The 25,807-nt window shown below is 47.1% G+C and overlaps 1 protein-coding gene across 8 annotated transcripts; it reads left to right on the top strand.

Moving 5' to 3' along the window:
• The first annotated feature begins 1,720 nt into the window (after positions 1–1,720).
• LOC308350388 (RNA-binding protein 14) lies at positions 1,721–25,219 on the top strand. Of its 8 annotated transcripts, XM_080815582.1 has the most exons (5): positions 17,578–17,718; positions 18,675–19,097; positions 22,250–22,328; positions 22,659–22,943; positions 24,779–25,219. In XM_080815582.1, exons 2-4 carry the CDS (start codon positions 18,686–18,688, stop codon positions 22,933–22,935), a joined length of 768 nt encoding a protein of 255 aa, XP_080671708.1. In that variant the 5' UTR covers positions 17,578–17,718; positions 18,675–18,685; the 3' UTR covers positions 22,936–22,943; positions 24,779–25,219. The 8 variants fall into 8 exon arrangements, with proteins under 8 accessions (XP_080671709.1, XP_080671705.1, XP_080671712.1 ...); XM_080815580.1 differs by having other exon boundaries at positions 17,525–17,718; positions 22,250–22,943; XM_080815581.1 differs by having other exon boundaries at positions 17,650–17,864; positions 22,250–22,943.
• The last annotated feature ends 588 nt before the right edge of the window (positions 25,220–25,807 follow it).

Below are 25,807 nucleotides of genomic sequence, written 5' to 3'. Positions count from 1 at the left end.
GGTGGTTACCAGAGGGGAGGTGGGTGAGGGATTGGTTAAACAGGGGATGGGAATTAAGGAGTGCACTTGTGATACAAACCTGGTGAGGTATGGAAATGTTGCATAAAATAAACACTTAAAAAAAGAAGTGAAACCAGTCATTTCAATGGCCCCTGTGGTGCTACAACCTTCCCTTAAACTTCATACTCTATCATTTTCTCTGTTACAGTCTCCAGCCATGCTGGCACATGGCTGTTCCTGGGACAGGCAGACACACTCTTGCCCCAAGACTTACTGACTTGTTACTTTCTGGCTGGAATGATTCTCCTTAAAAAGGCTTGCTCTGTCATTTCAAATCTTTAGCACTACCATTTTTTTTTTACTTTTTCTTTTTAAGATTTGATTTATTTACTTGACAGAGATCACACGTAGGCAGAGAGAGAAGGGGAGGTAGGCTCCCCGCTGAGCAGAGAGCCCCTCGCAGGGCTTGATCCTAGCACCCTGAGATCACGACCTAAGCCGAAGGCAGAGGCTTTAAGCCACTGAGCCACCCAGGTGCCTCACTTCTTTTTTTAAGTAGGCTCCACACTCAGCACAGAGCTCAGTGTGGGGCTAGAACTCAAAACCCGGGGATCAAGACCTGAGCTGCAATCAAGAGTGGGTCCCCCCACCGAAGAAGCCACCCAGGCGCCCCTAATACCATCTCATGGTATTATGTTCTAATGGTCTACATGTTTTACTTCGTTGTTTATTATGTTTCTGTCCACCATAGTGTATTTTCCAAGGTCAGGATTTTTGTCACTTTTTGTTCACAGCTGTACCCTTGATACTGCCCATTTGGTAGGTGCTCAATAGAATCAGGAGAATGCGTAAGTTGCAGGTAAATATCGTCCTGAGTTTGTCGCATGTGTTTATGTTTCTGATGTCTTCAGCCATGCAAAATACTTTTATTTACATACACCTGTTGGTTTTGAATTTTTTATTTTGTTTTAAGGCTCACCTTTTGTTCCCTCAGGGACTGTTCTGACCTAATATTGTTTCATTAAACTTTTCATTGTGGAAAAATTTTCAACGCACGCAAGAGAGATACATCTCATTATTCCTCTTGTGGAAATTCCATAAAGGCAGAGACGAAAGTCCGATTTTTCAGTCTCCATCTTCCGCCAGGACCTCAGCAACATCAGGGAACGTGTTTCCAAAGAATGAATTAACAGCACGAGGGTTCTCTGGGGCAGATGCCTCTCGGGCCCCTCGGACAGCCCAGCACAGTCCGGAGGCGGCAGTTTGCTGACTGAAGGCGGCTGTCCCGGTTTCTTCCGCCAGGCCCGACCCTCTCGTGGACAGGCCCGCTGCCCCCTCCAGGTTTGCCCTACGTTGCCAGAATGGGAGGAGCTCTGACTTCCGACCGAACAAAGTTTTTCCTCGGGCCCGCCGATCCCGGCCCCACCCCGGCCAGAGGCCATCTCACCGACTAGGCCTCTCCGCCGCCGACGCTCCCCGCTCGCGTTCCCCCTTCACCAACCCTTCTTTTCCCCCTCCCCCCGGCAGTGGCGGTTGGTCGCGCGCCGTCGTCCCTTTCCCGCCCCCTCCGCTAACGAGCGGGCTCCAGACTCTCTGGGATTGGCTGCGCCTGAGTGCATCTTCTTTCAGCCTCTATGATTGGATGCAGGACGCGCGGGATGTGGGCCCCGATTGGCTAGGTCAGGGCGCCTGCGCGGCGGGGTTCTCGGTCGCCAGCCATTCCTGGGGAGGACTGCCGGCCGGTCGGACGTCTCGCCTGTCGCTGGAGGAGAGGTCCCGGCTCCCCGGGAAGGCGGCTGCGGCGACAAAATGAAGATATTCGTGGGAAACGTCGATGGGGCGGATACGACGCCAGAGGAGCTAGCAGCCCTCTTCGCGCCCTACGGCACGGTCATGAGCTGCGCCGTCATGAAACAGTTCGCCTTCGTGCACATGCGCGAGAACGCAGGCGCGCTGCGCGCCATCGAGGCTCTGCACGGCCACGAGCTGCGGCCGGGGCGCGCGCTCGTGGTGGAGATGTCGCGCCCACGGCCTCTTAACACTTGGAAGATTTTCGTGGGCAATGTGTCGGCTGCGTGCACGAGCCAGGAATTGCGCAGCCTCTTCGAGCGCCGCGGACGCGTCATCGAGTGTGACGTGGTGAAAGGTAACGCGGGGGCGCGCGGGGGCGGGGGCGCGGGCGCGGGCGCGCTCTGGGCACTCTGCTTGTTAGCCACGCCCCTTTCCCGGGGGTCGGTCACCGCGCGGTTGGGGAGGGTGGGGAAGTCCGCGGGAGCGAGGCCGGAGGTGTTGGGGGCGCGTTGGGTAGAGCCACCCTCCTCCCCTGCGGTCAAGCACCATTCTCCAGATGGGAGGAAGCGGCTCTGGGTGGGTTCGGCGGCCGATGTGAGCCGAGCTACGGGGCCGGGGACGCGCCTGAGAGACTTGCGAGTGTACCGGGGGCGCGTCTTCCACTGGTCTCCTGGGCCTGGCACCGAACGGAAATTGGGAAGTGACGGGCACAAGCCGGATCATGGAGCGGGGAAGATTTCGCCACTTCCCCACTTTCTCTCCAGACGTCGGTCAGAGAGCAAGGGAAGAGGGAAAAGGTGGGGGCTGACGCCCCAAGGCCACCCTCGTGTTCCCTCCCGATGAATGCTCCCGAGCGGAAGGTAACGGGGCCCTTGGACGTTTCTCGGGCTGGGATCTTTTAGCTTTGTGTGGCATGGGTCTACTCACTCGTGGGTACAGGAGGGGCCCCTTCCGAATCACTTTGGCATTTCAGTATCGTTAGGTGGGTTAGGTGTGGCAACGCTATTTTCCAAGTCCCTCAAACTTGGTTTTTTTTACTTTGGGCTCGATTTTACATCTATAAACTGGAAACCCGGACCTTTCGAATGTGGAAGGAGGCTTGTTTTATGAAGGCCTCTTTTCCTTAACCTTTACCTGCCAGCCCATGCCCTTGGGGCTGTGTTCTTTTATGAGGTCGGTGATTTTGCAAGGGGGCGTATACTCTGTGGCTGAGGGGGACATTGAGAGGGGTGTGTGAGGGGTCTTCGTTAAACATTGGCAACACAGACTTACTTGCTATTTGTCTTTGCTGGAGTAGTCTGATCCTTAGGGTAGATCCCTAGTTGGCCTTTGAGAAAAATGTATCACTAATTTAGGCCCGACTTCCTTTTTGGGACCCAGTGTTGACTTTTGTAGTCTAGGTTTGTCTCCCGTAAGTTCTGTTTCCTTTATGTTGGCAAGGTTTGTTGGGATAGCCCTTGTGTATGTGGCCAGTTTTTGTTCCCTTGGGAACAGATCAGAGTTAACTTTGCCATCCTCAAGGCTGCAGCCTGGGGGAGCATCTGATGCCCTACTCTGGGTGTTGGATTCATACCTGCCCTTACCCTGTGTGAAAAGTTTAGGGGATAGGAAATAAATGGGTGCAGGTGCTTATTTCCACCAAGACACTTCACTTGCTCTCTTGGAAAGGTGTATCTTTTGGGCCATTCTTTGTCTTTTTGTAACTGGGAAAGTGTGAAGGGTCGTAGTCTCCACTGCTAGGAGCAGTTCCTTGTTTTGCGTTAATACCACATTCTGTTTTCCTGAACTCAGGTTATGCAAGTCTACAAATATCCAGAATCAAGCTTTCCTGCTGGTGCTCTAAGGCAGGCTCTGTGCATTGATTTTTGTTTTTGTTTAGAGTTAAGAGTAGGAAGGCCTTTAGATTGGGCATCTGGCCAGGAAATGGATGGGGGTACATGACTCATTATGAGAGTTCTGTGTTTAATTGATCTACCGAGTTTCCTTTGTGGTTCTCAGGCAACGTGTCTACTATATTGGGAATCTAGAAACTAGCATCTGAGGGGACAGTCTCCATGGAACTCATTGGTCAAGAACTTGCTTTCAGGTGGTAGAGAAACCAAAAATTTGCCTTGATTCGCTCTGGACTGAGACCAAGTGACAGTGGTGGGGAGGGTGAAGTGGATAATAGCATGTGGTTTATAGAACTGGCTGACTTCTAGTGAGAAAGCGAAAGTTATGTCTATTATCCTTTTGTAAACATTCAGTTAGCAGAAATGTGTTAATTACATCAAGGAGTAGTGGTTAGCTGTTATTTGTAGTTACCCTGATAAGTACCAGAGGTCCTGATACACTTTGATGTAAGAGACTCTGGGAAAGATTTGACTGTCATATTCTCCACTGATGCTTTTCTGTCTCTTTGAGATGAAAGAAAGTGAAGTTTTTAAGTGGGGAATGTGGCAGAAGAGACTGGCTCTGGCTTTATAAACACGAATTTCTTGGGTTGGGAATGGGGCATTCGTTGATCGAGTCTTTTGGTATTGGGCTGTGGGGGTCTTTGAACAGCACAGAAGCTTGGGGTTGCACAGCAAACCAGTTCTGTTTTATTTCACAGAGGAAAAACATAGTTGCCTGGTTACCCTTGAAGCTTAGATATGATTGGATTTACAGAGCAAAAATCTCCATAGCGACAGGGATTGTAACTACTGTCCACAGGTCACATTCTATTGGGTGTCCAGAAATGAAGTATGAGAGTTGCTGACAGCTTTAGGAACCATTTAGGCTTCAGGGGGAGGTCTGTAAGGCAGAAGAGGAAATGGTTTCTTCTGGGTTTTTTTGTTTTGTTCTTGTGTTTTTTGTTTTTGTTTTTGTTTTTTTTGTTTTGTTTTTGTAGGGGGCCCTTTTACCCTCCTGTAACAAATCTGTAGTTTAAAGTTAAGAGATTTCCACTCTTCTCAGGATAGGAAAACTCATTTTTCTAGATTCTCTTAACTTCGGTGCTAGAGGAATTGTGATGCCACCAGACAGTAGGTGATCTGTGTGAAAGATTGTTCGCTAGTGCCTTTAAAATGCAGTGGATTTCTTTCAGAGATTACTGTTTCTTGAACTAGCTCTTCAGGCAGATGGGTCCTGGAGTTCTTTAGATTTCTGGTTTTACATCGTCCTAGGATTAAGTGGGTTCCTGGGCATCTTTGATAGGGCTAGGTTTTGGTTTGGCTGCTGGCTGTGATAGGGTAAGCCCTGATGTCATTGAATCAGCTGTACAACCAAGTCACGTATCTCTTTATAATGTCTGGCTTAGGAACTTTTTGGTATTAATTGGTTTTAAGTGTATTTGATGGCTTTTTAAAAAATCAGTTATAAAAATCAGTGATATAACTTACGTGGACAGTCAGTTGAATTCTACATGTGAAATCCCAGTTTTCAGATTTCAACTTGGTTTTTTAACAAAACCCAGCTAAATAGGGAGTAGACAGTGGGACGTCCTTTTGCTGTTGTAAACAGTTTGAAGTTTTTGTGGGGTGTTTTTCCTACCTTGTTCTAGTCTCAGGAATCTGCTGGTGGATTAGCCAGGACTATAATACCATTCATTAATATTCTCTCATAGTGCCTGGGATTTTTTCATTTCTCTTAATCTGCCTACAAGCTCCCATTTTTTGCTTGCCAGTTGCATTCTCTGGAGGGTCAGCCAAGCCTGTTTTTAAGGAGATCTCTGACCACTAGTAACTATTTTTAGCTACCTTTACCCAAAGTGGAGGTGAGAGACCATAGGGACAGTTCTAGTACCCTGTGGCTAAGCCAAAAGGAACACTTGCCTAAATTGGTAGGTGAGAAATCAGGTTCTGATCATGGGGGTGTGAGGATTGAGAGTTGTGATGGTTCGTTTTGTTTTTTTATCATCTCTGGCAGGTTCTAAGTTTGTATATACAAATGTTATGGTAGCTCTTGTTTTTTATTATTAAAAATGAAGGAAAGTGTTCTGTAGGGAGAGAAGCTTATGGTTATTTCTAGACTTAAATAGTCATCATAATTCTTTATTATTATATAGCTATTTATATTTTGAAAGGCACTTTTATTTACTTATTTGACTCTCCTAACTCTGAGGTGGGTAGGATAGATTTGGCAAGTCAGTGATATCTGGGTCTATAACTGAGACTTTTAAGTGCCCAACCCAGGATTCCTTGTGCTGTACCATACTTCTGATTTGTACCTGTTAATTACATTTTTATTTTCATTTGTAAGAGACGCAGGTTGGTGGCATGCCTCATATTGAGAAAAATTGATTTGCTCTCTCAGAGCAGCTAGAGAGGGCATCCCAGTATGAAAGTTTCTAGAAATTAGAGGACACTTATTTCAAGGGTATTTAAAAGGATTTCTTATCTTCAAGAATGGAATTTTAGTAATTTCATCCAGGTAGTTCTTCATTTCCTAAACTAATGTGGGAGAGATGGCATCCAAGTACTTAGTACTTAAGTAGCCACAGATTCAGATGGGTTTAAGTGCATGGCTTTATCTCCCATGAGCATGATCTTGCCATTGTTTTTCATATCCTGCTTGCACCTTTGTGGTTTGTGAGTTTGAGCATGAATAAGAATTTCTTCCCACTCCTCCCTCTTCTAATCTTAAATTGTCTCCTCTGTGGTAACTGAGGACTTCGAGATCAGCGTCCTGTCTTGAGTTTGTATCCCACCACAGCTCGTTCAAATCCTGAATGAGGACCTCAAGGGTAACCTGCTTAGCAGAGCCCACAAGCTGCAGTAATTGTAGCTTCTCATCTTGAGTCTAGGAAACCAGATCTTCCCTGTAAACAGTCGTCCTGTGAACAGGAGTCCAAGGGTTAAGGTGTATTTCTGTCCTTTGAAGAGGAACAAGTAGAGGATATTTTGTAGCTTGGGGGAGGGGCTTTGGGCCTGAACTCAGCCAAGAGGCTTGGTTTCCATTCCCACACCTCACTGGCTTATTTACGTGCGTTCCAGCTTCTGTTGTAAGTTTAAAATTTCTAGTCACGTACACGGTTCAGCCTTACACATTGACTTCTCAGGGATAGACTGGTAGTGAAGGGGCACAGAAGAATTGGGATTCTGTTCCTGGCTCTAATACATTTTGATTTAGGGCAAGCCATGTAAATATTCTCTGAGTATGTTTCCCCACCTGTAAAGTAGAGATCATGATCTTTTGCTCTGCCTGCCTCATAGGATTGTTGTGTGTGTGGAAGTACTCTGAGAAAGGGGGAGATCACATTGGAGGAATTTCGTGAAGTGTGCATTGCAGTCTAGCTCTCTTGCTTTAATTGGACCCTGGGCTGAGACATGGGTCATGTTAAGACGGTGGTCATTTCCAGTGTTTCAGAGTTAAGCTTCAAAGGTGAGCAGTAGTTGTTTGGTGACCTTGGGTTAGAGAACACTAAATAATTGAGTGATCCAGGAGCCCTTTCTGTGTTTTGTCCGGTGGTTTACACTTGGAGAAGTTGGAAAGATTTTCATCCTGTGTTACAGTTCATCTTTGCTCTCTCTTCTCTCGCCAGAAAGTTGGGTGAAGTTGCAGGGGGAAGGGGGAGATTGGGGAGAAGGCCATAGGGAAAGGTGATTGCTTTGGACAGTCGGAAGCTTTGTTACATGGGAGCCATGTTTCATGACATACTCCTGGAGAGGAGGGTTTGGAGGCCTGGAGTTAGCTGGCAACAGCTGGGTGCTGTTGTGTGTCCAGTTTGGGACCCATCAGGTAGCATGCCCTGCCCCCCTAATTGCTAACCCTCTGTCTGCTGCTTTATCAGACTACGCGTTTGTTCACATGGAGAAGGAAGCAGATGCCAAAGCCGCCATCGCGCAGCTCAACGGCAAAGAAGTGAAGGGCAAGCGCATCAACGTGGAACTCTCAACCAAGGGTCAGAAGAAGGGGCCCGGCCTGGCTATCCAGTCTGGGGACAAGACCAAGAAACCAGGGGCTGGGGATACGGCATTCCCTGGAACTGGTGGCTTCTCTGCCACCTTCGACTACCAGCAGGCTTTTGGCAACAGCACTGGTGGCTTTGATGGGCAAGCCCGTCAGCCCACACCACCCTTCTTTGGTCGCGACCGCAGCCCCCTGCGCCGTTCACCTCCCCGAGCCTCCTATGTGGCTCCTCTGACGGCCCAGCCAGCCACCTACCGGGCCCAGCCCTCAGTGTCGCTGGGAGCTGCCTACAGGGCCCAGCCTTCTGCCTCTTTGGGTGTCGGCTATCGGACTCAGCCCATGACAGCCCAGGCAGCCTCTTACCGCGCTCAGCCCTCTGTCTCCCTTGGGGCCCCATACAGGGGCCAGCTGGCTAGCCCTAGCTCCCAGTCTGCTGCAGCTTCCTCGCTTGGCCCATATGGTGGAGCCCAGCCCTCGGCCTCGGCCCTCTCCTCCTATGGGGGTCAGCCAGCTGCGGCTTCCTCGCTCAACTCCTATGGGGCTCAGGGTTCCTCCCTTGCCTCCTATGGTAACCAGCCATCCTCTTACGGCGCGCAGGCTGCCTCTTCCTATGGGGTTCGTGCGGCTGCCTCCTCCTACAACACCCAGGGAGCAGCTTCCTCCCTAGGCTCTTATGGGGCCCAGGCAGCCTCTTATGGGGCCCAGTCTGCAGCCTCCTCACTAGCTTATGGGGCCCAGGCAGCTTCTTACAATGCCCAGCCCTCGGCCTCTTACAATGCCCAGTCTGCCCCATATGCTGCACAACAGGCTGCTTCCTACTCTTCCCAGCCGGCTGCCTATGTGGCACAGCCAGCTACAGCTGCTGCCTATGCCAGCCAACCAGCTGCCTACGCTGCACAAGCCACTACCCCGATGGCTGGCTCCTATGGGGCCCAGCCGGTTGTTCAGACCCAGCTGAATAGTTACGGGGCTCAAGCATCAATGGGCCTATCAGGTTCCTATGGGGCTCAGTCAGCTGCCGCGGCCACTGGCTCCTACGGTGCTGCAGCTGCCTATGGGGCCCAGCCTTCTGCCACCCTGGCAGCTCCGTACCGCACTCAGTCGTCAGCCTCATTGGCTGCTTCCTATGCTGCCCAGCAGCATCCCCAGGCTGCTGCCTCCTACCGTGGCCAGCCGGGCAATGCCTACGATGGGGCAGGTCAGCCGTCTGCAGCCTACCTGTCCATGTCCCAGGGGGCCGTTGCCAACGCCAACAGCACCCCGCCGCCCTATGAGCGTACCCGCCTCTCCCCACCCCGGGCCAGCTACGACGATCCCTACAAAAAGGCTGTCGCCATGTCGAAAAGGTACTGTATGCCCCCCCGCCTCTGCCCCCAGCTGGGGCTTAGGGCAAGGGGCTGAGGTTGGCATGGGAGGGAAACTGGAGCCATTGGCCCCTCCTTTGGTCTTCACTCCTCTACTCCCATGGGATGTCCGAAGGCCGAGGGGGTTGATGTCTGTGAGCTTTTCTGGTCACCAGGGTTCAGGTGGAGCATTAGTGCTCAGCCTGGGGTGGTACCAGCTAGTCAGGCTGGGAAAAGTGTCACCTGTCTAGGCTAGCCCAAGTGCCATTGGAGCTACTGCCTGCAGGATTGTGGCTCACAGCCTTTCCCACCGTCTCAAGGATCCTTAAGCCTGTTACGTGGTTGTCCTGGCTTTGGTGGGGTGGGTTTGAAAGAGTAGTCCCTTTGGCACTCACTGGCTGAAGGCAAGGTGTATGAGGTGCGTCCACTCTTTGGGAAGTTGGGGACCTTGCTTTCGTCCGCCGTTCTGTTGATAAACAACCAAGGTCTTTCTGTGCAGGGCCCAGGGGGGATAGTTTGTTTGTGGTTTGGGAATGTAGACCAAATCCACCTTGGCCAGTTGAGAAGGGAGGGCTTCGGTGGTGGGCTTGGTTTCCCACTGAGTTGAACCAGGCTTGATTTCTTGCCCTGGATAGGGTGATGAGCCTTCTGACAAAATCGTGTTTGTTGGAGACCAATCTGATCACACCCTCCCTATCCCCATTGGCATCTCCCCCATGCCCACCTGGAGCCCTCCCCTCAATTGTCTCATTCACCAACTGTCTTCTTCTCTCGACTAGGTATGGTTCCGACCGGCGTTTAGCCGAGCTCTCTGATTACCGCCGTTTATCAGAGTCGCAGCTTTCGTTCCGCCGCTCGCCGACAAAGTCCTCGCTGGATTACCGTCGCCTGCCCGATGCCCATTCCGATTACGCACGCTATTCGGGCTCCTATAATGATTACCTGCGGGCAGCTCAGATGCACTCTGGCTACCAGCGCCGCATGTAGGGCCATCCTGGGATGGGGCACCACAGGGAGGGAAGGAGAGGAAAGGTGGGGTAGGGTGCAGACCCGGGTTATAACCACTGGCCCATACCTCTCCCGTTTGCGGTTTTTCATCCCCTCTACCCTGTGGGCCTTCCCCAGGAGATGATCCTTTTGAGTGTTCGGCAGTAACCTACTTTGTTCCTTCGCCTCAGCAGCAAATCTTGCTACTGGCTCTAGATCTGCGGTTTCCCCTCTCCCCTGCTTCCCATCTCCCAGGATGGGAATTTCTTTTATGTTTTTATTTTTTCCTGGCTCCCTTTTATTTTTGTGCGCGATATTTAAGGTCGTCTGGATGGGGAAGCAACCTGCAGCTGAGGTCGGCGGCGCCTTTTTCTTTTTAGATGTGAGGGAGGCCAGGAAAGGGTTAGCTTAACCATTTCCTATGCGCCAAGCTGTGCCAGCAGTCCAGGGGGCCCTGACTTTGTCCCTCTATGGACTGTGTTGAGACTGCGTTCCTGTCGGGACAGTCGGTTGGTATACGTCCAAATCCCTACTGTCCCCCCGATGTTATAGCTGATGCTGAGTGGCACAGTCCCACGTCCCCATCTCCCCAAGTAGGTGGTGTTAGAAAACCTTGATTTTTTTTTCCCTTTTGTATGGACTACAAATAAAACTTGGGGCAATTTGCAGTTTGGAAACCTGGTTGTCATTGTCTTGATTGCACTCAGTTTCAGAGGAGCCAGTTTGACATCCAGGAAGTCATGACAGCGAAGGGAAAGGCAGCTGGAGAACCCCAGGGCAGATAAGGAAAGGGGTTTGAATGTGGGAATTAGTGATTTTCCTGCTGCCCAGAGGGATATAGGTCATCGTTGGCCTGCTAGTCTGCCATCTTTAGGACTGGAGAGTCCAGACCAAGTTGCTTGGACTTTCTCAGCCCTTAACTTGAATTGATCACACCAAGGTGCAATAAATTTATTGCCTGTTTCCCCCTAACTTATCTCTAGGTCAGAAACAACCTGTGCTCCAGCAGGGTGGTTCTGGGGTATGGCTTCTCAAGTGAGAAGTGGGGAAGTGAACTGCTTTGGTGCTTAAAGTCTAGAGGATTCTCCAGAGGGTGGGCATGAGTGCTGAAGCTGGGACCCAGAAGGGAGCCAGTGGTGGGGTAGGGGTGATGTCAGTGTCTGGTACTTCCCTGTGGTTAAAGAGAGGAGGAGCAGGGACAATCGAAAGGAGGTCTGGGGAATCTGGTTAGAGACCCGGTATTCCGCCTGTTGAACATCACCATGGAGCGTCCTTCCTGCGTCCTGCCAACTTCTGCTGTAATAGTGCCCTGAGACTCAACTTCCCTTATCTCCCATTTGTTGGGGTTTCTAGGTGTTTTCTTGCTGGGTTTATAGTTGAAGGTGTCCTCACAGACTGGGAAGGGGGTGAGGTACAAGCATAACCCAAGAAGGGATGCTGGGTTAGGGTGAGGAATTGAAGATTCTTTCTATACTTGAATTCTGGGATGGGTGGGCGGGGGGGTGGAGTGGGGGGCTGTTGAGAGGGCCTGGGCAAAAAAAAAAAAAAAAAAGAATAAAGAAAAGTTCCAGCCACGGACCAGATGGACGTTTGGGCTTACTAATAATGAGTGAATGGAAGAAAACTGGCTGGGTAGGAAACTGCTGATGTTCCTTTGGGAAAGGGGGTTTTAGAGATTGGATTATGGAAGCCTGCTGGGGCAAGGCGATTTGGGGGAGTTGTCTGTCAAATCAGGTGGAGTTCAGGTGGGTTCTTTTCTGCCTCTCACTGGCTTCTCGTGAATTCGCCTGTGACAGAGTGGCTTCCCCCAGATGTTCTCTTCCCTCTGCCCAGTGGGCAAAAGTACATAATCTTTTTAACCATGAGCTCTTGTGTACGCTGACTGTAATTTCAGGGGGTTACTGGGGCCATAGCTCTTGTCTGTGCTTCTCTTTTTGCTCACTGCTTTGCCTCCAGGTGCTTCGCTGTTCCTTTTCATTTCTTTACAGGACTGGGAGGGGGAGTTCGATAGGTTTCTTGTCACTTTTCTGCAGGGAGGGTGGGGTGATCTGAAGGCCAAGCTAACAAGCTTAGCTCTATTACTCTGGAAAATAGAGGGTTGTTTGATTACAGGGCTGTGGTTGTGGCTTGTGTATTTGTAATATTTCTTTGTCATGTGGCTTTCTGTCTTCCTTTTTTCTCAGTGAGGGTTGTGCCACTACCCTAATCCCAGGGTTCCTGTAAAAAAAAAAAACAGCTAAATGTGCTCTTGGGGCCAGCGTTCTTTATTGCAGCCCACGTTCTTCAGAGTGACTTGGCCCTAGATGATCACTGGCATCTTTAGGTCCTGATGCCCTTGCTGCCTCAGCCCTCAGGTTTTTCGTTGTTTAAGTAGAAGAGGGTACAAAGCTAAATCGTGTCATTCTCTTCTTTCTTGCAGATTGTTTTAAAATTCCCTTTCTCTTTTATTTAAAATGTGCCACCTGTGTTAACCCTATAGCCCACTCCTTATACTTTGCTTTTTGTGGATTTCTGAGTTCTGGGTCCTATAACTTGGAGGTGGTTGGGTTGAGTGAATGGGAGGACAGACATACTGTGTGTGCTTTGGGATAAGAGGGTGGGGAATATGGGCTCGCAGTGTCTTCAGATTTTTGCACTTCTGCATCTGTTACCTCTACAACTTGGCCTTCATTGGAGAAGTTTAAGATGACTTATTCCTGGAACAAGATCACATAGGGGCTTCCAGCCCTGTCAGTCTGCTCCCTTCTGAGGTTTGGACTTTGTTTCAAATTCTGCCTGGGGTAGGCCTGGGGCCCCATCCCTTGTACTGGAGGCAATGGGACTGTCACTGTGACTGGGTCAGCCTCTCGGTAGGCTGCTGTTCAGTTATGCACATCAGTTAAGCTCTACCAGTGTCTGCACAGACTGTTGGTTCTCCAGTCATTTTGCCCTATCCAGCCAAGTAAGCTGACCATAATAGGGGATGACTGAGGTCATAATGAAAACAAATTTCCTAGATTTATGGACTGTATCTAATAGAAGGTTGGGTAATAATAGAGAAGAAAAGGTGGAGAACAGGTGAGGGCTGCCTGGGTGGCTCAGTTGGTTAAGTAAACGTCTGCCTTGGGCTCAGGTCATGATCCCAAGGTCCTGGGATTGAGTCTCTGGGATCGAGTCTCCGGCGTCCGTCGGGCTCCCTGCTCAGCGGGGAGTCTGCTTCTCCCTCTCTGTCTGACGTTCCCCACTGCTTGTGCTCCCGCTCTCTCAAATAAATAAATAAAATCTTTAAAAAAAGATGAGGTGAAAAATTTATATTCACCTAAATTTTATAGTTAAGAGATCATAAAAGGGGTTTTCCAAGAAAAAAAGTTATTAAAATTATTTCAAGTAGCTCTAAATCATTAGAAATATTGTGTGTTTATAGTACTGGAAATAACAGTGTTGAAGTAGCTGAGCCCTTGGGCGACCTTGAATTTATAATATGGGGAGGCAGGACCTATCTTAGTGAATTAGTTACAGTTAATAAACAATACTAGGGTAGTGGAAGATAAGAGGCAGTGCCACTAGTTACAACTTTCTGGAAATAGGATCTGTTTGGTTGGAAAATTGACTTGGTACAGAGAGAATGACTAAGGGTGTTGACTCTAAAACCAGGTTTCCTGAGTTTGAATCGTGTTTCTATCACTTAGCTTTGTGATCTTGGACGTGTCAGGAACTCTGCCTGTTTTTTCATCTATAAAATGAAGATAATAGCTAACATTTATTGAACACTTACTAAGCACCCTTAAAAGTGCATTTCATACAGGAATTTCATTTGTTCTTCATTGCAATCCAAGTGCCATTTAAGTAGTTTTAAATCTCTTTTATAAATGGGGAAGTTGAGGCTGTAGGTTAAATAACTTAAAAAAAATTTTTCACTTAGTTAGAAAGTAGATCAAGGGATTGAATCAGTATTTTGAATTGAACTATCCAGGACTTTGCTTGTTATCATTATAATACTTGGAAGGATCAGATGAGAACGTGTGACAAGGGTAGGACCTCGTATATAGCCACTGCTCTTTAAGCGCTAGCTGTCTCACAGACAGGAGTTAGAACATTCTGGAGAGATTGGGTTGGCCTAGTGGAACACACATCTGAGCAAAGGGCTTTGGATTTAGGAGAGTGCAGCACATATGAATCTGTGAAACTGGATTTTTTTAATGAGTGGTACCTAGGAGTAAAATAGGACACAGACCACACCAGTTTTTGTCAGTTGCAGTCTCAGACAACACTTCAGTGTCCTGAGATCAGATTCTCTTTGGATGTGGTAAAGAAGGGTATGGGGTAGGAAACCTGCAGAAACAGAAAGGGGAGGGTAAGAGGGTGTAGCTGCCAGTGGGATTGGAGGTTTAGGAAGCTTGCTTGACTGGCCTAGTCAAGGAAGGCTAATCTGGACATCCCTGGAGAATACTGATTTTTAATTTGAGCTCTTGTTAAACCAGTAACTCGTTTCTGGATAGGAGCCAGAGTTTAACATGCATAAATTAGATATATATATATATTTTTATATATATATATAATATATATATATATATTTTTTTTTACACCCCTAAGGGTGTGAAAGTAGTAGATTTGTTTATTCACATTTGAATGGTTTTCACTGACATCAGTGTTTCACCCTTAAGTTTGGATTTTTCCCTTAAGTTTGGATTTTTCCTTTATTGCTCTTTCAAGAGTCCAGGCTCCAGGTACTTCTGTCTTTTCGGGATCTGCAGTGAGAATGTGTATTTATGCTTGGCTGTCAGCTGTCTAGATGACTTTGGACAAGTCGCTTTCCTTTTAGGTGCTTGGTAACTCGATCAGCAAATTAAGAGTCACGCAAGTAGCACCTAAAGTGTTACTGGACAAGGTGCTTTAAGAAAAAAACTCTGCATTCAATCCTATTTTGCATAGTTGGGTTGGTAAGGTAGAGGATTTGGACCAGATGCTTTAAATTTGTAAACCTTAATGGTTTTTAAGGGATGAATATTAAGCTGCTTTAGTGCTCAATACAATAGAGTCGGATAGATGAATAACAGTATTGGAGATGCTTGAACTACAAACAGATGTTTCTATCTAAAGCTTCATTTTTTAGCATGTGTCAAGTAGGTATTCCTGATGATCAAAAGCTGTAGCATAGGTGACCCCCTGGCTTTTGAGCACCTGCTTTTTCTGTTTGAGGGAGACTGGAGAGCATACTAAGTTGATAGGGGTAAAAGTGCTTGTTTCTGAAAATAAGGGTGAATGGTCTTAAACTGATGTTGACTGAAAATCCGAAGTATTTCTCCTTTTGGTTTCCAAGAAGTCTTGCATTCATTCACCTCTGTATTAACTTAGTCAACAAATAATTGAGTGCCTACCATGTTCCAGGTGCATTTAACACTGATGATAGAGTAAGGAAGAAGAAAAGGTCCCTGCCCTTGAACAAGTATTTGATGAGGGAGGGGGGAAAGGGTAGAAGGAAATGGAATGAACAAATAGAATTTCAAGTGGTGGTAAGTATTTGGAAAAATAACATGAAGTCATGGCATGGAGTTCCAAGGTAGGGCTGGGGTAGGGGGATGAGGTGGCCACCAAAGGACCTGGGGAAAGAACATTTCAGCCTGAATGAACTTGGAAAAAAAGGCCAGTGTACTGGAGCATAATTGGGGTTTGGGGTGTGTGGTGTGTCGGGGTGGGGGTCGTTAAGGAGATTGGGAGATTCTGGCAAGAACCAGATCAGGCAGGGTGAGTTTGACAATTTTCCAATTGAAGTGGGTTTTAAGAATCGGGTGATGATTTAATGTGCTTTTACTGAGTTGGATGAGCTTGCAAAATGAAACCTGTGATTACTCCACCTTAAAGGCTTTCAGAAGGTAAATCAAGTAATTAGATTGAGGGTGTTGGGGACAGGGTTGGGGGGGGAGGATGTGGTCTGCAAACTGGCATGGATTGTGATCCTGAGATTTATATTCCCAGTCCTCTCCCCTTTGGGCCTGGAGAGATTCTTAGTTTATAGAGTGAGTGGGGCTCTTCTGCTTTGGTTATTTTGGAAGAAAGTTTATCTCCAGAGCTGTTGGGACACACAAAATTTGGAAGATCAGACTGAAAGGAGCTGAGAGGATTTCTATACCAGATGTGTTTCCCTGCAGATTGAGTGCTGACCCTCATCTGATGGCTGGCCCCCTCAAAAGGGCACACACCCAGCTGACTAACGTGGAATTGATTTTCTTCATCACTGATTATATGGCCTTTACTCAGTCTGAGTTTCAGTATCAAAATCTACAATGAAAACGGACCATCAAATGACTACACCTGTAAATGTTATATTTCGATGTTTTTAGGTCCTTTGCTCTTCCCACCCTAGAATAAGTCTTGACTAGTTTTCCACCACTTGATTCCCGAGTCATGTCTGGTTTAAAAACTCATTTCCATAACTTTGACTCCTTTCTTTTTATGGCCCCCACCCCCCTTTCTGGGGGCTGCGTTGGACGGTTGTATGTTATACTCAAATGTCATCTCATCCTTTGCCTCATAGATAACTCACTGCTTCTGTTTTAAGTTCTTTCATTCAGCACCTTTCCGCACTCCAGCTTTTAACTCTCTCCTCAAAAGCTGCCTCGCAAAGGGTCATTGCTTGCTCGATGAATATGGGATTATGTGAAGAAGCCAGAGGATGAGAAAGAGATGTGATGAGGGAGCCGGACGCTCTGGAGAATGCTGTTTTGATTGTATTTTGTTTATAGCTGGATGTGATTAGGCTCCCCTAAAGGTCAGTTCTAGGAGTTTAAACCTGCAGCTCTGGCTGATGGTGCCCAATAAAATAAAACAAAAAACTTTGCTGCTCCAGTTTTTTCTCAGGGCGGGGTGGGGGCGTTTTCAATCTTCAAGGTCACACAGAGAAGCCGTTTTTCTTCATCTTGGACCCACCCCGGGAGGCTGGTTCCTCGCGGGAGCTGGTCTCAGCGCCTTCTGAGTAACGCAGTCTCCGACCGGGCCAACTTCGGTGCCGTTATAAGCCAATTGAAGCCGCGCCCATTAACCGTTTCCTGAATTCCTTTCACCATCTATGTCAGTAGTTTTGATCCGGGGGGAGCTCCGGGACTCCTAGGGCTACAGTGTGGATTCTTGGGCAAACGAGGAGGTTGGTTCTTCAGGCGGGGACGCTTCGTTATTTTTCTTACCTGGTGTTTGGGTCTGCTAATCGTTCGTAGCATCCTGGCTGCAAGGGGTTGGTGGTTGGGAGTATAGAAGAAGAAATTTGGAGAAGGCAAAATGGGCCGGGGGGAGAGTGTCAGGATGTGCACGTGTCGGTGGCAAAACGTGGAAGCTTCACAGAATTGGCGCCATGAAGCTAAAGACCGCCACACCGGGGCCTCAGCTCGCTCCGCCTAATGGCGGGCCGCACCCCGCCGGCGAAGCCCACGTTTGTAGTTCCTCCCTCACGCCGACCTCTTGCCCAATCAGTGGCTTCGGCTTCGGCAGATAGGCGCTCATTGGCATTCGCATAAAAGCTCCGGGGTTACTGACGTTTCCACCTCTTCCCGGCCTCTCAGGTAATTGGCGTTGGTGGTAACCAATCAGGAAGAGGAGCTGTGGGAACGCCTGTCTTTAACTTAACTGAGCAGCCAATCCGATGGTACACTCACCTCCCCTTCTACCCAGAGTCACTGCTGCGGCCGCCGCCATTTTAGCGTTTTGTCAGAAGCGTCTGCGCCGCGAGGAAGAGCCCCTGCTGATTTCCGTGCGGGTGAGAGACTCCAAGCCCCTCCACTGTCTTTTTTTTTTGGTCTTGTTAAATCTTATTTCACTTCTTTGGGCTTCAGGGGTATCGTAGTGGGGTCGCGGCCTCCGCACCCGTCTCTGAGAGCAGACCTCGGTGCTGGGCATTGCGCGGTAAGCCTGAAGCAGCCCTTCCCCCACGACCTCCCCCGAGAATACCCTGCTTTCTCCCCACATTGCCTTCTACCCGACTTGGCTCGGTTACCTGCCTAGAGGTTTCCATAGAGATAACCGCGTTTTCCTTGGACTCAGGAAAATTGAAACCCTTTTCTAGAATTCCTTGGACCCCGAGACATTGTTGTCTAGCTGAAGAGTCTGAAGCCCCCTTCTCAGGCCACGCATTTCCCCGTTCTGCAGGAGCTCATAGGATGGCACCTCGGGAGAGGCGTTCTCCGCTCTTGCACTTAGTGTACTTTTCCTTATGCCTCGCTCTCCGGCCCGGGTCGCCGGTTCACTGCTTCCAAAGGAAACCCGAAAACGTAGCCTTTATAAGGCCCACTTTCCCGGAAATGGTGGCCGCTCGCTCGGTTGCAAGAGGAAGAGCTAATTCGTAATTTCAGTAGTCAGTTCAGCCAGCCGGTAGTTAGACCTTCGATTTCTGACCTTACAGTGACTAGAAAAGCCCAGTATCTCTAGCCCTGCGTGTGTGCCCTCGTTTTCATTTCCATTTGCTTAGAAGCTTCCCAATTCTTCTCAAACCCTTTGTCTGTTAAGAACCTTTTTGTTACAGACTTTCTCATTCTTAGGGGTTCTATCGTTTGTACTGTAGTGGGCTTCCTTATTCCCACTTTCCTCTGATTGTTCTGTGGAGGTGGGTGTGTAAGAGAAAGGGAAAACTGGAAATATTCACTAGAGTTTTTTGTTTCGTTTTAATTGATGTGAGCCTTAGGTCTTTTGTTAGAAATTTTGTTTCTTCCCGTGCAGGCTGTGTCGAGATGGTGAAGCTGTTCATCGGAAACCTGCCCCGGGAGGCCACAGAGCAGGAGATCCGCTCCCTCTTCGAGCAGTATGGGAAGGTGCTGGAATGTGACATCATTAAGAACTACGGCTTTGTGCACATAGAGGACAAGACGGCGGCCGAGGATGCCATCCGCAACCTGCACCACTACAAGCTGCACGGGGTGAACATCAACGTGGAAGCCAGCAAGAATAAGAGCAAAACCTCCACAAAGTTGCATGTGGGCAACATCAGTCCCACCTGTACCAACAAAGAGCTTCGGGCCAAGTTTGAGGAGTATGGTCCGGTCATCGAGTGTGACATCGTGAAAGATTATGCCTTCGTACACATGGAGCGGGCGGAGGATGCAGTGGAGGCCATTAGGGGCCTTGACAACACAGAGTTTCAAGGTGAACCACCCTCTTTGGGAAGAGGGCTGAACACAGGCTATGTGCAGAAAATAGGTTGGATAAGTAAAGGGAGGGGTTTGGGGTAGAGATACAGCTGTTGGTGTTGACGGTGAAGCACTGTGGGTGATGGACTTAAAATGGAGAATGCATGGGATGTAGAGGCTTTACCTTAGGCCATGTCTACCACATGGCTTTAGTTTGGAACCCCTGAGATTCTTATGCCTAGTAGCACAGAAATCCTTTTCCTTTGATTTCCCCAGTTATCTTGTCTTTTTACTTTTTTTCCCTTTTTTTTTGTAGAGCACATTCCATTGGTTCACAATGAATTTGTTGCCTTAGCCCAGTATTAGTATTATATCTTATTTTACATATAAAGAATCTGGCAAGAGTATCCTAAACAACTCTTTTGGGAGCAGAATCCCTGTTAAGCAACCCCCACCCCCAATCCCAATTCATAACTTCCCAGTAAAGATAAGTGATCATTAAATAACTAGTTTTGAGATAGGTGGTGTCTTTAAAGGCTTATCGCTCTTGTTGATTTTCTGTTATGCTTGTACTAAGAGGTTCTCTTTGGAGGTTGAGGCTACTCCAGAATAAAAGTCTGATTTTAGGAGTTTCTGAGGAGGAGATTTGGGGGCTTGGGGGGCAATAATGGCAATGGTTTTTACTCTTGGAGGGTAGACTAAACATCCTTGGTGAATAGAGCATCTAGATGGGTGTTAACCTTAGAGCCTTGGCTAGATTGTTAGTGTGCCTGGAGGGCAGCATGAGTAATGGTATGGATTGTCCCTTTATGTGGAAGGTTTTATCTTTTCTTGGTTTAAGATTTGATCTCCTGTGGCAAGAGTGGCAATCGGGAAGGGTGAGTGTGGTAACCATGGTGAGTTGCTAACTCTTCTCCCGCTCCTCCACCCCTCCCTTTTGTGTCCCCTGTATCAAAAAACCATTTCCTTTTGGTTGTGACTATTTCCGAGTTATGGGATACTGCCACAACTTCTTCCTACATTTTTAAAGTATATTCCAACCTTTTTAGCCCAGGCAGGGTAGTTACTGCTTCCTTTCCTGAGTGCTCTTGTTAAGAGTCATTGCTGCTGTTTTGGTGTTTATTTCCCTTAAATTGGACCTTTCTTAGAGCTGGAGGTCTGATCATGGTTCCTCCAAGTAATGGATGCACTGTGTCGTGGGTATTGCTGTGCATTGTTAAAGAAAAGTGTCACTAGTCTCTCAGGTCTAGTTTTTCTTTTTTAATTGGTAAGTTGAGAATTGTTTGTTGTCAACAACTTTAATTGGGGTCAAAATTGCCTTTGTGGAGGGTTTGTGATATGATACCTAATTTTTGGACACTCTTCTCCACTTTAATCCAGTCATAGAAGGGGTGGCTGTGCCTGCTTGTAGCAGTCACGTGTTAAGGAGAGGCCAGTGTGTACCAGTTCAGGACAGCTTATGCAGTAAGGACGGCATAACTTTTGGCATATGAATTGTAGGCTCTCTGGTGCTACTTATGCTAATTATTTTTATTTTCACTGCTTTTCTTACTGTTAGTCATTCTCCTTAGTAAGGAGTAGCAGTGTTTATTAAGGTGGTCTTTTAACCCTTTTAGTTTTTCAGTGTCCATTGTGTTCTCTATAGTTTGCTCATTTAAAAGACATCAATTGTAGATATTTTTAAAGACTTTTTTTTCCCCTCTGGCTTTGGAATGGACACATCCTTAGGTCAGGGTGTTAGTTAATGACCTTTATGTTGTGAATGTGCAAGGTTTGTTTTCTCTGGTTTTGTTAGGTGCCAAAGTGGCCCCATGGGCAAATGCCAGAGGGACATAGGTGAGCACTTTAAAACAGTTAAGTACTTAATTGGGTATCTTAGCTCTTAACTTGCAGTCTGTCTGCACTTAGCAGATGTAATGTTTACAGCAGGATTTTTTGGGGTAGTTTGATCCTTCACCTCCTTTTCCCGCTTCCCAGGACTTTTAAGTTTGCATGTGAAATTGTCCATTTACCAACTTCTGTATTGTTACATCTAAATAGAAGACCTGTCTCTTCACTCTCCTGCTTCTAACCATTCACTTTGACATCTGCATGTTTGGGTACATCATAGCCACTTGCATTGGAAGTTTTTGCTGGAATTTTGCTTACAAGTAAATTGGTAGATTATGTTAGCTGGAAACTTACTGTGTAAAGATTTTAAAGATTAAACTTCTTGAAAAGTTTCTTTTGTAAAGTTTTCCAGAAGTAGTATTTTTTTATTTTCAGAATATAAATTGTTATTTTGAAGATATCATTATTAGTTGTGTGTTTTTAGAATCTCTCGGATGCCTAGTTTAAGTAGAAAAAGTACTTTAATCTTGTTAAAACGAACTCTTTGATCCACTAATAATACTGGTTAGTCTTAGTTTTTCTCACCTTTCTCCCCCTTTTTCTTCCATGTTTTTCAAAATCTTTCTAAGAATTCAGGCATCTTGTGAATTGCCTGTCCTGTTTCCTTAGGAGGTCACTGAAGTTAGCCCTCAGATTGTAAAGAATCTTTGGTGGAATGACTGTCAGGACCAGCAATTGAAAGGACTGTGTTAAGGAGAAAGGCAGTCCTTCTGTGTATATTTATTGTCCCTTTTTCCCCAATTCATGAGTGTTGTTCCAGAAATCTTGAAACTTGCTTATCACATTCAGCCACAGATCATGTTTGGGTCATGTTCTCTATCAGTGGTAACTCTAGGGTCTTAATCTCTTTGATTTTGGGGTGGGGAGCTAGGGGACTGGCCTTTGCATTATCCCACTTACTGAAATCAGTCTTGGTAGTGAAGATGGGAAATGTCAGAATCTTGGAGGAGTCTTACTGTAGTTTATTTTGACAGTGGGCCATTGTTCAGGGTAGTTTTTGTCTGCAGTGACTTGGCAAAGGATGAAGTGCTTGTTTTGGGGTACAAGCATTAAACTAGTGTTAGAGCTGAAACACTTCTTCATCTAATTGATCTTTGCCTGAAATCAAGTCATTATATTGAATTTATATAGTGGATTTTTTTTTTTTTAACTTTTTTTGGCAATGAGTCCTGCATTAGAGTTGTCTAGGTAAAGCCATTGCTATGACCAGTGTCTGGGGTAGGGGCGCGGGCTATGACTAAGAGTGATAGCAACCCTTCTTGCGTCTGTTTCTTCAAGGCAAACGAATGCACGTGCAGTTGTCCACCAGCCGGCTTAGGACTGCGCCCGGGATGGGAGACCAGAGCGGCTGCTATCGGTGCGGGAAAGAGGGGCACTGGTCCAAAGAGTGTCCGATAGATCGTTCGGGCCGAGTGGCAGACTTTACCGAGCAATATAATGAGCAATATGGAGCAGTGCGTACACCTTACACCATGAGCTATGGGGATTCGTTGTATTACAACAACGCGTACGGAGCGCTCGATGCCTACTACAAGCGCTGCCGTGCTGCCCGGTCCTATGAGGCAGTGGCGGCTGCAGCTGCCTCTGCGTATAATTACGCAGAGCAGACCCTGTCCCAGCTGCCACAAGTCCAGAACACAGCCATGGCCAGTCACCTCACCTCCACCTCTCTCGATCCCTACGATAGACACCTGTTGCCGACCTCAGGAGCTGCTGCTGCTACAGCTGCTGCTGCTGCAGCAGCCGCTGCTGCTGTTACCGCAGCTTCCACTTCATATTACGGGCGGGATCGGAGCCCCCTGCGTCGCGCTACAGGCCCAGTCCCCACTGTTGGAGAGGGCTACGGTTACGGGCATGAGAGTGAGTTGTCCCAAGCTTCGGCGGCCGCGCGGAATTCCCTGTACGACATGGCCCGGTATGAGCGGGAGCAGTATGCGGATCGGGCGCGGTATTCAGCCTTTTAAGGCTTGAGGTGAGAGCGGTGGGGTGTCCCCTGTTCTGGTTTTGCCATCCCTCCTGCAGCCTAAAGGCTCCAGTTAGGCTGCCCTGCTTGCTTGCTTTTGCTGGGTTAGGGTAAGGTTACTAGCATGGTTCAGAGGCTAGGGAGAAGTCCTTAACTACCTAACTTTTTGAAATATATAAACATCCGTAGCCCTCATGGCTATTTTTCAGGGCTCCTAGTAGTGGGAGTCCGTCTGATGCTATTTGTGCCTGGAAAAACAAAGAATGGTGTGCTGAATCTTGGGTCACACCTATGTGCTGTAATTGAGCTGAATCTGGGACCCATATATTCAGACTGAGGTGTGCTGTTTCTCCAGAGCCTTCGTTGAAATTCCTAGGTGTGCGACATTATTAAGGGTTGCAAGTTTCCTTTCTGCTTCGTGCTATGTGAAAGGTCAGATATGACCTATAGTAATATAAAATTGATAACTAGTTAACTAGTCGTCATTGCTTGGGTCCCAGTTACTATGAAGACTACCCAGGTGGCATCATCTTAGTCTTGAAGCAGTGTTTTTCTGACATTTCCTGAACAGTTCACTCCCTATGAGCTTTATAGAAAAGACTTCTTTGATGGTAAGTTGGGGCAAAGAGAAGAAAAGAGATCTTAATTTATAAAGCTTTCAACACGGAGTCTGGGGCATGGACTCAAATCCAACTTCTCCACTCAGCACAGATTCATTCCCTGAATAGATTGCCCACTCCATTGCTTTGTCTGTCCTATAAGAGCCTATTTACTTCGCTCAGTATTTTTCTTTTTTTTTTTTTTAAACTGTCCCACAGTGTTACGGTGGACATCCTCACTCCTTCTTCAAGGTATATAGTAATACAAATCTGCACAAACACCAGGGTTGGGAGCTTTGCCTTAAGCAGATCACTCCCTTCATCTTCCCACTAGATATGGGCATTTAATACTCTTGAACCACCAGCTCTACCCTGAGTCCTCTGGCTTTGTCCTCTGCTCTACAGTTTGAGCCTCATGATCCATTTGGCTCTACTTGAGTATATTCTTTCTGATGTTTGCCAGCTTTGGGCTCTAGGTGTTGGAGATTGCTGTTGCATTAAAGGGTGGTTCTCAACACCTTTTGTTTGGGGTAGTCCCCAGTGTATCCCAGACAGTACTTTCAATCCATAATTTTTTAGCGACAGGGTGAGTGACATTCGGTCATCTTGGAGTTAAGGCAGAATCTATATGTGACTTGCATATAGGGATTATAGGATAGGAAATCTCTGATAGGGCTGGAAAAGAAAGAATGATTTGATAGGTAGTTTACACATACCCTCCTCTATAGTCTTTTATTTTCTTCACTAGGCAGAGTTGGATGCCCTCAGGTCTTAAAGTTTGTTCAGTTGATGCTACTTTTGCCTAGACCTTGAATGATTTTTAACTTGGACCTTGGTAGTAAACCCAGATTCAAACATACTTTTGACTTTTACCCCAGAGAGCCAATTGGAACCTTTTTTTTTTTTCTGCTCTCTAGTGATAATTTGTGATGTGGAAATAACCTTTTCTGAGGAATGCTAAGGTTAACTTGAAGAGAAGTGCATTGTCTTTGCTTAATTTTCTGAAAAAGTATTCGCTATTTAATTTAGAGAAAGGCCCAGCCTGGGATTGTTTGACCTTCCCAGTTACTCTCTGGCCTTCAAGCTCTTTGCACTTGTAGAGGTTATTGTGATACTGGGAATGGGTACAAGTAAATTTAAAAGGATTGCAAGTTACCAGACTTCATAAAGATGCTCTTTGAAGTTTTAAGTAGGAAAGCCCTTTTGAGCTTTGCTGTAAAGCCCCTGTATTGTGCTCTCTTTCAGGTGGGATGTGTGTGGGCTGAAATTCCGAGCTGCGGTTGTGCATGAGAATACACCCTTCGTGGTACCCCATCTCCGGGACGTTCTCGGCTCTGTACGTTCAGTCCCTCAGGAACCGTGGACCTTAATTTACCTTGCTAAGTTCAGACCACCTCTTCCTTTCCTCCTTCCTGCCCATTTTCCCATTCTTCCTGTTCTTTAATACTTCTGTAGTTTCCCATTTATGTTCTGTTCTCCCAGCAGGCCTCATTGTGTGCAGAAACTGTGGTGGGGGTTGTGCTGTCTCCCTGCCTCCTGCTTCCAGTGGGTGTTGGACTTGGGAATGACCTTGATGAGAGTGTCACTACTCCTGAGTCTTTTTGGCCCAAAGGCTTGTGGCGGGTATACACATAGAGTTGGATAACTTTTTTTTTTTTCCGGTGAAATAAATGGTTTTTCAACTTAGGGTATGTGTGCTTTGAGAGAGTTTTTGCTTGGGCTTGTGTCTGGATTCTTTATTTGTCCCTGGAAGAGAATGGGAGGGTCAGTGAGCTTGACATTGAGCTTGGGGTGAACATCATTGCTGTTACTTTATTGTAGATAGAACTTATAGGTACAAGAGGAAAAAGAGGTTGTGTGCAGAAGAACCCAGGTAGCCTTATTCCAGTAAAGACTTCTTCCCGCTAGTACACATTTGTAATAAAACCAACTACTTATTAGTAGTTTTGAGATACAAGTTTTTCCTTGTCTGCAAAGCAGTCATCATGCACCTCTTATGACCATTCTAACCACCCAGTCAGTACATCTAGCCTGATTTATTGCCAAGATAGAGTTCTAGGAAAAGGAAGTGTTTGAAGGAATAGGTCAGCTTTCATTTTTCATGCCGTATGGAAAAAAAAAGTTGTGGCTCTGTCAGCATTCTGCTGCTACTTTAGGCCAGTAAGTAACATATTTTGATGCCTTTCGCCATGTTTTTATAGCTCTGCCAAAATCCAAAGAATACCTGAATGGTACCACTAGTACCTCCTTAACTTGTACTTAGAGCTTTTAGAA

This window comes from Martes martes, assembly GCF_963455335.1.
Source record: "Martes martes genome assembly, chromosome: 10".
NCBI lineage: Eukaryota > Metazoa > Chordata > Mammalia > Carnivora > Mustelidae > Martes > Martes martes.
This window is presented reverse-complemented; position numbering and strand designations above follow the sequence as displayed.

Coding starts and splice junctions, on each gene's coding strand:
- LOC308350388 (XM_080815579.1), top strand. CDS start 1,810: ATGAAGATATTCGTGGGAAACGTCGATGGGGCGGATACGACGCCAGAG. Junction 2,147..7,543: donor CGAGTGTGACGTGGTGAAAG/GTAACGCGGGGG, acceptor CTGCTTTATCAG/ACTACGCGTTTGTTCACATG. Junction 9,009..9,784: donor GCTGTCGCCATGTCGAAAAG/GTACTGTATGCC, acceptor TCTCTCGACTAG/GTATGGTTCCGACCGGCGTT.